This window comes from Erythrolamprus reginae, chromosome 1 (assembly GCF_031021105.1).
Source record: "Erythrolamprus reginae isolate rEryReg1 chromosome 1, rEryReg1.hap1, whole genome shotgun sequence".
NCBI lineage: Eukaryota > Metazoa > Chordata > Lepidosauria > Squamata > Dipsadidae > Erythrolamprus > Erythrolamprus reginae.
Genome location: NC_091950.1, coordinates 423273037 through 423287628, shown reverse-complemented (window position 1 = coordinate 423287628; position 14592 = coordinate 423273037). Strand labels below are relative to the sequence as shown.

Genomic DNA, 14592 nt, shown 5'->3' with positions numbered 1-14592 from the left:
TTTTAATTTTTTTTTAATGTTTTCTGTTTACATACAATACGTGCTTAATGAGCAGTGTACGATCTGCATCCATTCCCTTACATAATAATAATTCTTAAATTCCCAATTTCTACTTTTTTTATCCAACCATTGATTAAAAAAGTCCCAATTTCAAAAATATTCTGTGTCTTCTTTTTCTTTTATCCTTATCAGTGCTAATCTGTCCGTTTCCGCACAGTCCAATATATTTTTAATTATATCTTCTACCGCAGGTGTTTCCTCGCTTTTCCAATGTTGTGCAGATACAATTCTGAATTATTTTTGTGTTCTCTGTTTTCCACCCACAGCTGATTGAGAAGACAAGAATAGTGATCGTTCCATCCCTAAATCCAGATGGGCGTGAGATTGCCCAGGAAGGCGACTGTACCTCCAAACTAGGACAGGCCAATGCCAATGCCAAAGACCTGGACACTGATTTCACAAGTGAGAGCAGGGCTCATGTGCTCCTTTTTGGGCTGCCCTTTGTCTGCCCCAGAGAAGGCAGAATGTTCCATGCGTCTGATCCCTTGGTCATTTGATTGTTTTAGCACATAGAGATTAATCATGTCACTTATTCTTACATGTAATTCAGTTTTTTCCTCTGGTGTGCTTCGATGTCTTACCAGGGGTTTGTTTATTCAATTTATATCTTTTATTTAATGTTTTGAACGTAGGTTGTCTCTTGCATAATGTGTTTTTAAGAATTTCTGTTGTTTTACATATTTAGCCCTCTGTTAGTCACCCAGAGTTGCATAGCTTTTTTGAGCCGCAGCACATTTTTTACATTTACGAAATCCTGGGGCACACCACCAACCAAAATGACACTCTAACACGGTACATATTATACAGTACAGTATTATACAATACAATATTATACACAGTACATATTATTATAGGTAACATTGTGATGCATTGTGAAGCATTGTATATCACCCTCTGCGGAGGCCTCTTATAAAAAGGAAAAGGTCAAATATCCATATACACCATCAGGATAGACATAACCAGCTGAGGCTTCATCTAGTGGTGGCAACATTTACCTCCAGTCCTGACCAGGATTAGAAATCAGGACCATGGGGAGGAGTAGCAGCTTCAACTACTCGCGTGGCCACACAGTGACAAGTGCGCGGCACCTTCCTGGGTGTGGATGAGAGGTGGCCTGCTATTAGTTCATCGCTAGTGGTTGGGATGAATCCTAGAAGGTGATTGGTCAGCGAGCGTTCCCTGTGCCTCCACTCTTCCTGTCGCTGATAGCTGCAGGGATTATGAGGGGAATGTTTATGTTTGGATGGAGGCGGCTGGTAGCAGGCCGGATAAATGGCCTCCGCGGGCCGTAGTTTGGGGACCCATGTTTAATTTCCCCACTGCACACCTGACCATGTCTCGCGGCACACTGGTTGAAAAACACTGGTTTAGAGGCATTGTCATCAGCAGTCACTTGCAATCAATACCCAGAGAAGCAGGGATTAATTCCCAAGAAACAATAAGAAATAAACAACAGTATATTCAAGGAATGAATACACACACACCCACACACACTACAAGCTACTATATATCAACAGAGAACAAACCCCATTCCATTCTGGCACTGAAACAACCAAACGCAGAAAGCACCAGGGACCCCACATCCTCTTCCTCCTTCCCCCTTCTTCAAGTCTTCTCTATCATTCCTCCTTTCTCCTCCCTTCTCCTTCAGATTTTCTTCTCCAGCATCATCATTCCTCCTCCTCTTCCTCCTCCACCTTTCATACATTCCAGAACCCCCCCCCCCCTCTTGTCGCATTGAAGATATTAACCTGGCCAGATAACCAAAACTCTCCAAGCCACCAGCCCTGTTTGAAGAACACCAAGGACCCCACAGACTGAAATATCCATTTAGAACAACGTGGTTCTACCCTAGTCACCTACTCTGTGGTTCTTTTACATCAAAGTTGAATGGGGAAGGCCGTCTCTCTCACTGTGCAAAATCCCTTGATTCTTCCGTTAGGCAATTCCTCCGTGGCAAGGGAACCTGAAACAAAAGCCATTATGGAGAACCTGATTCAGAAGCCGGACTTCAGCCTCTCCGTTGCCTTAGATGGAGGGTCCCTCCTTGTTACTTACCCATATGACAAACCAGTGCAGACAGGTGAGCTAATTTTTTTTCTCTCTCTCTCTCTTCTTCCCTGGTGCTTTGCAAAACATATTTTCAGTCTCTCCCATAAAGCTTCTAACGCCAAGAACCCATCTTTCTTAAATATTCATGGCCTCTTGTTGTGAGTGGTCCACGTCCAGTTCAGCTGGTCATGGATATCAAGGACCAGGAGACGGATGCACCTTGGTAGCCTAGGCCCGTGTTCTTGGCACCCAAGTCTGAGAGTGAGAGTGAGGGGGAGTTAGTGACTGAGGACCCACCAGAGATTGTAGCACCCTTCAGTTATGGGACTGAGTGGTTCAGAGGAGGAGGATGGGGATTTAGAGGAGGAGAACCCCCTGTTAGATGCAAGAGTCAGGAGAACTGTGTCTAGACATGAATACAGTGATACCTCGTCTTACGAACTTAATTGATTCCGGGGCAAGGTTTGTAAGGTGAAAAGTTTGTAAGACGAAACAATGTTTCCCATAGGAATCAATGGAAAAGCGATTAATGCGTGCAAGCCCAAAACTCACCCCTTTTGCCAGCCGAAGCGCCCGTTTTTGCGCTGCGGAGATTCCCCTGAGGCTCCCCTCCATGGGAAACCCCACCTCCAGACTTCCGTGTTTTTGTGATGCTGCAGGGGAATCCCAGCAGCGCAAAAACACGCTTCGCTGGCAACGGAAGTCCGGAGGTGGGGTTTCCCAGCGAGGGGAGCCTCAGCGAAATTGCAGCATCGCAAAAACACAGAAGTCCTCGAAACCCCACCTCTGGACCTCTGTGTTTTTGTGATAATGCGATTTCACTGAGGCTCCCCTCGCTGGGAAACCCCACCTCCAGACTTCCGTTGCCAGCGAAGCACCCGTTTTTGCACTGCTGGGATCCCCCTGCAGCAACGCAAAAACACAGAAGTCCGGAGGTGGGGTTGCCCATGGAGGGGAGCCTCAGGGGAATCTCAGCAGCGCAAAAACGGGCGCTTCACTGGCAACAGAAGTCTGGAGGCGGGGCATCCCAGTGGCGGCGGCTTTGGTTTATAAGGTGAAAATAGTTTGGAAGAAGAGGCAAAAGAATCTTAAACCCCGGGTTTGTATCTCGAAAAGTTTGTGTGACGAGGGGTTTGTAACACTAGGTATCACTGTATTTAAGAAAGAAGTGTTCTTGGGGTTAGTAGCTATGGGACACTTGGCCACGCCTTGTCAGTATATAGGGGACAGTCTGAGGGGGAAATGGGCGTGGTGAACAATGTTTGCACTCATGGCTGGGTGTACCAGCTTCAGGGTTCAAGGAATACAGTGATCCCCCGCTCGTTGCGAGGGTTCCGTTCCAGGACCCCCCGCAACGAGCGGGTTTTTGCGAAGTAGCGCTGCGGAAGTAAAAACACCATCTGCGCATGTGCAGATGGTGTTTTTACTCCCGCAGCGCTAGCGAGGAGCCGAAGATTGGGGGCGGCGCGGCTGTTTTAAAATGTCGCCGCCGGCATGGGGGGCTTCCTAGCAGCCCCCCAAACCCGGGTTGGGGGTCCGGGGGGTGCTGGCAAGCCCCCCATGCCGGCGGCGACATTTTAAAACAGCCGCGCCGCGCTGGCTGTCGGCGCTTTGGAGCTGAGTCCCGGAGCGAATTCGCTCCGGGACTCAGCTCAAAAGCGCCGACAGCCAACGCCAGCGAACGGCTTCTCCGCGCTGGCTGTCGCCGCTTTCGAGCTGAGTCCCGGAGCGAATTCGCTCCGGGACTCAGCTCCAAAGCGCCGACAGCCAGCGCCAGCGAACGGCTTCTCCGCGCTGGCTGTCGCCGCTTTCGAGCTGAGTCCCGGAGCGAATTCGCTTCAGGACTCAGCTCGAAAGCGGCGAGAATGAACGGCGTGGGCGGGCGAAGGGTGGGCGGCAGCGAGGAGTTTGCGTGGGCGGTGGGGAAACTCCTTGCTGATGCCCGCTGCTCGCCCTCCCGCCAGCAAGAGGGGGAAGACCCAGGGAAGCCGCCCAGCAGCTGATCTGCCGGGCCCCATCTACGCATGCGTGCCCATAGAAAAAAAGGGCACACATGCGCAGATGTGTTTTGACTTCCGGGTTGAAAAATCGCAAATTACCCTGTTCGCAATGGTTGGGGACGCAATAACCGGGGGATCACTGCTTCACTTGTAGACTGTTCTAACTCATGGAAGCTCATCAGCAAGTAATCCCGGCGTCTGACAAAAACCCATGGAGAATTTCCCTAATTGAGTTGGGCTTCCAGCCTGGGACCCACTCCTTATCTCAGAGGCAATTTAGCTGTTTTTAGTTTGGATTATATGAGTGTGTGTGTGTGCTTTTTTATTCCAATTGGACCCAGCCCAAGACAGATCAGCTCTTCACTCTGCTTTGGTGCTTGAACACATTCTGTGCCAAAAAAAACCCCTTAATATTCTGCAAAGAAATTTGACTGGTTTGTTTTTGTTTTGTTTTGTTTAGTGGAAAACAAGGAAACACTGAAACATTTGGCTTCTATCTATGCAAACAACCATGCTACGATGCACTTAGGACAGCCAAACTGTCCAAATAAATCAGGTATGTGCCTACATAAGCAGGGGTCTCCAAGCCAGTTTTGCTGGCTGGGGAATTCTGGGAGTTGAAGTCCGCCAGGCTTCAAGTTGCCACGGTTGGAGACCCCTGTCCTAAAGCAATTGGGGCTGTTTGCTGTAAGCCGCCCCTGGATTTCAGAATCATACTGCCAAGTATAACGGGTGGGATTGAAAATGGGATGAAGTAAAATAAAGGAAGAACAGCTGATTTCTGGCTTTTTTGCAGACGAGAACATTCCGGGAGGTGTGTTGCTCGGAGCACAATGGCACAGCCACCTAGGGAGCATGAAGGTATTTCCGAGATGGTTATTTTGGTGCTCATCAAGTGGATTGTGTAATTAATCATGGTTACTAATACAGGTAGTCCTTGATTTGCAACCATTCATAGTTTGAAGTTACAATAGGTCAGGTAAAAGTGACTTCTGATTCACCCTTACCACTGTTGCAGCCTCCCCCATGACTAGGTGATCAAAAATCAGATACATAGCAACTGATTCTTATTTAAAATGGTTGCACTGTCACAGAGTCACGTGATCCCTTTTTGTGACCTCCTGACAAGCAAAGTCAATAGTTCACTTAACAACTGTATTGCATTGATTACTTATAAGAGCCGCAGTGGCACAGTGGTCAGAATGCAGCACTGCAGGCTATTTCTGCTGTCTGCCAGCTGCCTGTAATTTGTCAGTTCAAATCTCACCAGGCTCCAGGTTGACTCAGTCTTCTGTCCTTCCGAAGTGGGTAAAATAAGGAGCCAGATTGTTGGGGCAAAAGGCTGATTCTGTAAACCCTTAGAGAGGGTGAAGTGGTATCTAAATCTAAGTGCTAGTGTCATTAACAACTGCGGCAAGAATTGCCGTAAAATGGGGCTTAACTCACTTAATGGAAATTGTCCATTTAGCAGTGAAAATAATAATAATAATAATAATAATAATAATAATAATAATAATAATAATAATAATACAGTGATCCCTCTATTATCGCGAGGGTTCCGTTCCAAGACCCCTCGCGATAATCGATTTTTCGCGATGTAGGGTTGCGGAAGTAAAAACACCATCTGCGCATGCGCGCCCTTTTTTTCTATGGCCGCGCATGCGTAGATGGAGTTTGCGTTCCCCGCCGCCCACGCAAAGGGGAAACCCCGATTCGGCTCCTCGCTGCTGCTGCGCTACCGAGCAGATCAGCTGCTGGGCGGCCGAAGGAACCTTCCCTGGGTCTTCCCCCTCTTGCTGGCGGGCGGGCGAGCGGCGGGCATCAGCGAGGAGCCGGGGTTTCCCCTTTGCGTGGGCGGCCGGGAAGACCCAGGTTGGGGGTTCGGGGGGGTGCTGGGAAGCCCCCCAGGCCAGCTGCGACCTTTTAAAACAGCCGCGCCGCTTCCCAGCTGACTCACGAAGCCAAACCCGGAAGTGGTTTTTTTTTTTAAATTAATATTTTTTTTTAAATCGCGATATAGCGTTTCGCGAAGATCGAGATCGCGAAACTCGAGGGATCACTGTAATAATAATTTATTAGATTTGTATGCCGCCCCTCTCTGAAGACTCGGGGCGGCATACAAATGTTGAGCTCAATTATAAGTCAAGGACTACCTGTAATCTTTTGCTGATGGGGGAGGTTTTTTTAAAATAGGGGGCTATCTTTCTTTTGACTCAATCCCTCTTATTTATTTATTTCTCCAGGATTTCAGTGTCACATATGGGCATTGCCCAGAGATCACAGTATACACTGGTTGCTGTTACTTTCCAAGCGCAGGACAACTCCAGACTCTGTGGACAGAGAATAAAAAGTCTCTTCTCAGTATGCTGGTGGAGGTGAGTTTTGAGGGACTGTCGCTGGGTGTCAATTACAGGGAGTCCTCGATGTACAACAGTTTGTTTAGTGACCATTCAGTGTTACAACGGCACTGGAAAAAGTGACTTAGGACCGTTTTTCACAGTTACAACCTTTATTTTATTTTATTTTATTTATTTATTTATTTATTTATTTATTTATTTATTTATTTATTTATTTATTTATTTATTTATTTATTTATTTATTTATTTGATGCCGCCCCTCTCCGCAGACTCGGGGCGGTTAACAACAGTAATAAAACAGTATATGACAATAATCCAATACTAAAAACAGTTAAAAACCCATTATATAAAAACCAAACATACATATAGACATACCATGCATAAAATTGTAAATGCCTAGGGGGAAAGTGTATCTCAATTCTCCCATGCCTGGCGGCAGAGGTGGGTTTTAAGGAGCTTACAAAAGGCGAGAAGGGTGGGGGCAATTCTAATTTCTGGGGGGAGTTGGTTCCAGAGGGCCGGGGCCGCCACAGAGAAGGCTCTTTCCCTGGGTCCCACCAAGCGGCCTTGTTTAGTTGACGGGACCTGGAGAAGACCCACTCTGTGGGACCTAACTGATTGCTGGGATTCGTGCAGCATCCCCATAATCATGTGATCAAAATTCAGATGCTTGGCAACTGGCTCATACGTACGGCCATTACTATGTATGTCCCAAAGTCAAGGGGGAAGTCAGATTCACTTGACAACTGGGTTACTAACAATTGCAATGCTGCACTTAACGAATGTGACAAGAAAAGTCGCAAAATGCGGCAAAACTCACTTAACAAACGTCTCACTTAACAACAGAAAGTTTGGGCTCAATTTGGCCAGTTGTAAGTCAAGATTTACCTGTACATTCAAACTTTCTTTTGCCACTGCTCTAAAAGCAATGGATATAAGACTCGATTTAAGAATCAGACCTCATGTACCTCTTGAATACAGAGAATAGGAAATATAAGTCTATGGAGAGGGGCGGCATACAAATCTAATTAATAAATAATAAATCTAAATAAATAAGTACGGTGAAGAGAAAGGCCCGATAAAAAGCTGGGACAAAAGAATTTTCACTCACACTGACCAGGGGATAAAATAATGTGCTGAAACAGACCAGACTAAAGACACTCCCCAAAAACTAAGTCGCATCTTATACTCTGGTGCGTCTTATACTCTGAAAAAGGTAGAAACTTCTTCAGCTGATACAGAACATCTATGTTTTATTCTGTCGAGAATCTTGGAAAAAATAGTCCTCAGTTTACGACTGGCCACTTAGTGACTGTTTGAAGTTGGAACAGACTAAAGAAAAACTACTTTAACCTGTCCTCAGAATTAAGACTGCCATACCTCCTTTGTGGTCACATTATGGAATTTTGGGTGATTTGGCGACCAACTTGCACTGGCATTATTTGGGGGTGGGGGGGCTGGTTAAGTTAGTTGGATTTGGACTTACAAAATTCGCCTAAAGGACTGTGGTGACTCACTTAAGAACCATCATAAAAAACATTCGAAAAAATTGAATCTTCTCATGTGGTGATTCGATTAGAACTGCAGTGATTTAACAACCAAAATTCTTCTTATTATTATTTATTATTTATTATTATTTATTAGATTTGTATGCCGCCCCTCTCCGTAGACTCGGGGCGGCATAGTCTTAGTTCAGTTGTTGTTAAATCGGGGACTACCTGCATTCCATAAACAAGAATATGTGTATGTGTGTACAACAATTACACATGGGATGTGTTTTGTTTCTTAGAAAAGACAAGTAATTGTATTTCCTGCCCCGTCCCCCACCATCTTTCTTTCAGGTTCACAAAGGAGTCTATGGCTTTGTTAGAGACAAGCACGGCCGGCCAGTGTCCAAAGCCCAAATTGTGTTCAACGAAGGGATAAAAGTGTGCACCAAGGAAGGCGGCTATTTTCATGTCCTGCTCGCTCCAGGCTATCACAAGATCCACGCTATAGCGGAAGGCTATCAGCCGCAGCATGTCCAGGTACGGGGAAAGCCTCTTCGTTTTAGCCTGGCTCCACTGTGGTGGAATTAATGCCATGCGAAATGATAAGGCATAACTGGTAGTCCATTACACACACACACGCACGCACGTACACACACACACAATTTTAAACACATCAACTGGGGGTCAGGGCTGCCTCTCTGCAGTGAGAAAGTTGCTTCCCTGCAAACTGATTTGCTTATGTTCAGTCTGATTCCTTGAATGCCCCGAGTGCATTCAGACAGTGGTTGATACACGTGTTTTGTCATTTCAGGTCTTGGTTCGCCACGACATGGCCAGCTTCCTGCATATACAGTTTGACATAGACAACAAGATCTTGGGCCTTCCAAGAGAGTTGGTGATTACAGTAGCAGGTAGAACTCAGTACTGTTATCTGGGATGGTTTGGTTTTTTTGTGGGAAGGGGTGTTTCTGTCTGAATGGCTAGTTGAATGGGAGCAAACAAGCCACTTTTCACCATTCTGGCCTGGTGACTGTTTTTCTTTGTCATCTATCTATCTATCTATCTATCTATCTATCAATCTATCTATCTATCATCTATCTATCTATCTCATCTATCTATCTATCTATCTACCTATCTATCTCTCTGCTATCTATCTACCTACCTACCTACCTATCTATCTATCTATCTATCTATCTATCTATCTATCTATTTTTATCATTTTTGAACTGCCCACTTCCCTGAGAGAGGAACTCTGGGGGGCATACGATAAAATGTTAAACTATAAAAACAGTATACAAAAGTTAAAGATTCAACAGGTGGCGCATTGGGGCACTGATCATGTTCCTGTATTGAGCCCCAAGTAACATTTCCGCTCCGAGTCTTCAGAGAGGAGCAGCATACAAATCTAATAAATAATAATAAATAATTTCAGAGCCATGTGTTCACACTGTTCCTAAAGACCAGGAGAATGAGGGCACGGCCCACCTTTAGGGATAGTAACAGAGTGGGTCCTATGACAGAGGCCTTCTTCCTGCGCCCCACCAATTGGAGTTAACTCTTTAATTCTTTAACTTTAAGTAAGCTTTAACTGGTGGAGTCTATAGCATTTCCCTGCCTGACCGAATGTGGCAGGGTTGACGTGATGACGTTTCATTCCTTGCCTGCATAGAGAGCTTATATTTAATGCATACTTATAGCAATAACACTCTCTGAACAAAGTTACAGAGTCAGCATCTTGCTCCCAACAATCTGGGTCATAGTTTTTACTGGCCTTGGAAGGATGATCAACCTTGAGGTGGTGAGGATCAAACTTCCTGGCTATAGGCAGAGTCCACTGCATCACCAAGGCTCATAAAATGCCCTTTCCATACCATATCACAATAATAGCCATAGCAGTTACATATCGCTTCACAGTGCTTTTACAGCCCTCTCTAAGGAGTTTACAGAGTCAGCCTCTGGCCCCCAGCCATCTGGGTCCTTGTTATACCAACCCCAGAAGGATGGAAGGCTGAGTCAACCTTGGGCCTGGTGAGATTTGAACTTCCTGGCTATGGGCAGTTAACCTGCAATACTGCATTATAACAACTGTGCCACCATAGCTTCCTCCCTGCTCCCTCCCTCCCTCCCTCCCTTCCCAAGCAATATCACTTAGGCTTATATACCATTTCACAATGCTTTACTGCCCCATCCAAGCAGTCAGCACATTGCCTCCAACTATCTGGGTCCTCATTTTATCAATCGCAGAAAGAAGGCTGAGTCAACCTTGAGCCGGTGAGACTCGAACTGTCGGCAATTTTATTTATTTATTTATTTTTTATTCATTAGATTTTTATGCTGCCCCTCTCTGAAGACTCGGGGTGGCTAACAACAATATAAAAAGACAATGTAAACAAATCTAATATTAAAAACAATCTAAAAAACCCCAATTTAAAGAACCACTCATGCATACAAGCATACCATGTATAAATTCTATAAGCCTCTAGGGGAAAGGGAAATTTCAATTCCCCCATGCCTGACGACAGAGGTGGGTTTTGAGGAGCTTGCGAAAGGCAAGGAGGGTGGGGGCAACTCTGATATCTGAGGGGAGCTGGTTCCAGAGGCAATTGGCAGTCAGCAGAAGTAGCCTGCAGTACTGTGTCCTGACTACTGTGCTATCACAGCTCTAAAATGAGAATCCCACACAGCATTCTGAGCTGGTCTTGCATCCATCCATCCATCCATCCATCCATTCATTCATTCATTTTATTCGACTTCTATGCCACCCAATCCCGAGAGACTCATGCATTGGTAGCTGTGAGGGTCTTTGAAAAGGGAAGATTACTGTCCTCTTCAGAATTCAGTGACTTTTAAAATCTCCGCTGAGATAATTACAGGCAAGCATGTTTCTCCTTATGGGCCTGGCCTGAATCTGACTGTGGCCTCTGTGTTTTGCCTTCCCCTTGCCTCTGTTCAGGTGCCACCATGTCGGCCGTGATCCTTACAGCCTGCATCATCTGGTGTGTGTGTTCCATCAAGTCCAACCGGCACAAAGATGGCTTCCACCGCCTACGGCAGCAGCACGATGACTATGAGGACGAGATCCGCATGATGTCCACCGGCTCCAAAAAGTCGCTCCTGAGCCACGAATTCCAGGACGAAACGGACACCGAGGAGGAAACAGTTTACAAGACCAGCAAACACTGATCTTTCTCGTGGCGGGGGGATTCCCTTGCCGAGACAACGTTTTGTAACCTGAGCATTGTTCCCAGCCAGCAGATGCAGAATGCGCGACCTTCCAAACCTCAGTTTGTGGTTCCAGGCCAATTTCTGCTTTATGCACTAGAAGGTCTGGCTGGACAGCTGGCTGACCTTCTGTTTGGAATCGGAAGTGGAGCCCTTCAAGCAATTTAGCCAGGGTAAAACGGACACTCTGATCATGGAAGCTGCCACGGAAGAGCTGTGGCTTTTCTCATACTTTATATATTTTTTTCTTTTTAGAACTTTCTAAATGCTACTTCGGGGGGGGGGGGGGGGGGAATACACAATGGCCACCAAGGTTTGATTTAAACTGCTTATGCATTGCCGCCTATGGGCAGTTGGATCTTTCTTTCTTTCCTGCCTGCCTACCTGGAACAGTTTTCAGAGTTAGAGGCGAAGGTGTTTAAAAAAAAGCCCGACAAATTTAATCCTCTTAATTACGGAGAGTAAAATTCCTTCAGGTCAGGTCTTGTGGGCAGATACTGTCTTGAAAATATGTGTTGAGATACAGGAAGATCTTCCTCCCATTGAGGTTGCATCTGTTGTTGTTTTTAAAACACAACACTTGTTTTAATTCTCTTGCACAGACCCTGCAGTGGCATTTCTGCTGGCTTTCTTTGGGAATATAGAATAGCAGGAGGTGCATTTCTCTACCGAGAGTGAATAACTCCTGATAAGCCTAGTACTAATTGGAGATTGAAATTTCAGCTTGGTGCCAAATGTTGTTTTGTAATTTATTTCTGGAGGCTGCGGAAGCATCCAGAGAACTGGTTTGTTCGAAAGGGGGTGGGTGGGTGGGTGGGTAGGGTGGGGCGGGGCTGCCAGTGTAGAAAATAACTTTCTGTAAGAAGAACATTTTCTTCTTTGAAAGCATCCGGCTGCTTCTTCAGGAAAATGCCTTGTTCTTTCCTTTTCAACATGAAGGAGTCACTTAACAGCAGTCGTTGCTCTTCTGCCAAGACTGACATTTGTTTGGAATTAATGATGTTCTCTAATTCTTCTTTTTCTGAACTTTTGTGCCCCAAATGTCTAGTGGGTCTATTCAGGAAAAAAGGTGGCACAGTGGTTACTTGTTCCTCACATTATATGGTTGTGTAAGTTTAGCCTTTTATTCTCGTAGCACTTTGGTGTGAAATGTTTAAAGAGGGACTTAAACGTTTGAGAAAAAGCGAGAAGCTGTTGTACAGCTGATTAAGTACTAGTCTTGGACTAGAAGACCATCTTTAAACAAGATCATTTTCCTGTTTATACCTCGGGGAGTTTAATTTAATTCCACCATTCCTTCATTAAAGTGAGACATGTTGGAATAGAATATAGTTGAAAAGCATCCACAACTCCAAAGAACTGGATCCATTCTAGGGAATCCATTTTGGTTCTCGTTACTATCCCAAAGTTTAACCTCAGACTCCTCAAAATTCATTCTGGTCTCTCAAAAGTTGCCAGAAATGGGGACAATGACTCATTATTTTGATGGTTTATCCAGACGCTTGGTTGTACTAATACGGATTTCTCAAAATAGTTTTAATTCCCTTTTGAAAACGTCAAACCCACTTTAAAACTGGGGCATTATAATAATGTTGGATTCTGGAAATTCATCGACATAATAATACATTTTACCTTATCAAGACGCTTAATGTTTAGGCTATGTTATTGATCGTACTAGGAAGTGGAACAAATTGTAGGACTTAACCTTTAAAATCATCAAGTAAAATGTCTTAATTTTATCCTTTAGCCGCTCATTCTGGGTTCAGTTTCTTTTATTAGTCCCTCCCATGTGCTAGAAAGTATGCAGTACTAAAAACTAAGTGCCTCGGTCTTATTAGCATTATTAATTATCTTAGTATATCCATGCCGGTAGATTGTCCTAAGATTGAAGCGATGCTATCCCGATGGTGTTTCTGCTTTAATTCACCTTTGCTGCTTCTGGTCCAATTACCCGCAAGACCCTTCTTTGAAATGAAGTTGGATGGTAACTGACTCCAGACCCCCAGCTGCTATTTTGGGGCCTGGGGGATAGGTTTCTTTCATCTGTATTGGAATGTACATTATCCTCTTCATAGCCTGGTCCAAAATTTAAAAAAGGAAAGCAATTCATCATCTCTGGGTGAAATTTGCCAGCAATAATTGGCGTGATGAGCGCCAGCCACAGCTCTTTGTTCATCATCTTGTTCAAATCTAGATAGAAGCAAAACTTGGAAGCCAGTCCTGTCAAGGGGCTGCATCTTTCTAGTCCTAATTATGCATATATATATATATGTGGTTTTGGGTTGGGTTTTTTTCCCTAACTAAAGCAGGGTGGCTGTCCTTTCTTTGTATAACACCGAGAGGCAACATTTGCCTCCATGGCTGAGAAGAATAAATGGCAGCTACCTGCGTATGTTTGCCACTTTGATTTGGGGAGTGGAGGTGGGAGGGAGGGGTCCATGTCCTGTGCCTTCAGAAGTAGTTGTTGAAAGGAAGGGCTTGACTTAGGAATGCAACCCGATTAGCGTCACTTGACAACTTGAAGTTCTGTACGTCAAACAAGGACTTCTGCAAGTGTATTTGATTAAAAAATGTATGTTAAGTTCTAATCTGTATAAAACTCTTTAATGGTTTCTTTCCTTTCTCTGTTTTATTGGCTTCACAAGTTATATATCCTTTTAGGATGTATATAGTAATAATAATTTCTGACTGGTTTGTTAACCATTTTGCTATTTTGTCTGAGAGAGACTTTTCACAGCAGTCATTAAGTGAATGTAACGTTCCTAAAACAAGCATCATTTACTGTGGGACTTTTTTTTTGTCAGAAAACAGGAAGCAAAGACCAATTTTGGGTAGGAAGTTATATCATGAGGCCCTGCAGCTAAAACCAGTCATATGACCAGGGAAGAGTGGCTGTCAGAACTTGGAATTTGGGAGACCCTATACTCCTTCAGATAAATGGCTGACCAATATATTTTTGAAAACCTCCAGTGGTGGAGCACCCATAACCTCTGGTGGCAAGCTGTTCCACTGGTTAATTGCTGTCAGGAAATTTCTCCTTAACTCCAGGTTGCTTTTCTCTGCTTAGTTTCTGTTGCTTCTTGTTCTGCCCTCAGGTGCTTTATTTTATTTTATTTGTATGCCACCCCACTCCGTAGACCTTCAAATATTGGAAAGCTGCTATCATGTTCCCCCTAGTCCTTCTTTTCTCTAGACTAGCGAAACGTAATTCCTACAACCGTTCATCGTGTTTCAGTCTTGAAGCCTTTAATCTTCCTGGTTGCTCTTCTCTGCAATTTTTCCAAAGTCTCAACATCTTTTTTGTAATGTGGAGACCAAAACTGGGTGCAGAATATTCCAGGTGTGGCCTTACTAAGGTTTTATAAAGCAATATGAGTACTTAAAAAAAGGGGGGGGCTCTGGGCCCAGGTT

At 44.8% G+C, this 14592-nt stretch overlaps 1 protein-coding gene across 1 annotated transcript in view; it reads left to right on the top strand.

Moving 5' to 3' along the window:
* Positions 1–13793, top strand: part of CPD (carboxypeptidase D) — a 50929-nt gene extending 37136 nt beyond the window's left edge. The window contains exons 14-21 of the mRNA XM_070735436.1: positions 327–462; positions 2003–2143; positions 4573–4668; positions 4909–4973; positions 6356–6487; positions 8311–8496; positions 8771–8870; positions 10913–13793. Coding sequence (XP_070591537.1) covers positions 327–462; positions 2003–2143; positions 4573–4668; positions 4909–4973; positions 6356–6487; positions 8311–8496; positions 8771–8870; positions 10913–11142 — 1086 coding nt within the window. The 3' untranslated portion in view covers positions 11143–13793. The remainder of the gene's footprint in view (positions 1–326; positions 463–2002; positions 2144–4572; positions 4669–4908; positions 4974–6355; positions 6488–8310; positions 8497–8770; positions 8871–10912) is intronic.
* The last annotated feature ends 799 nt before the right edge of the window (positions 13794–14592 follow it).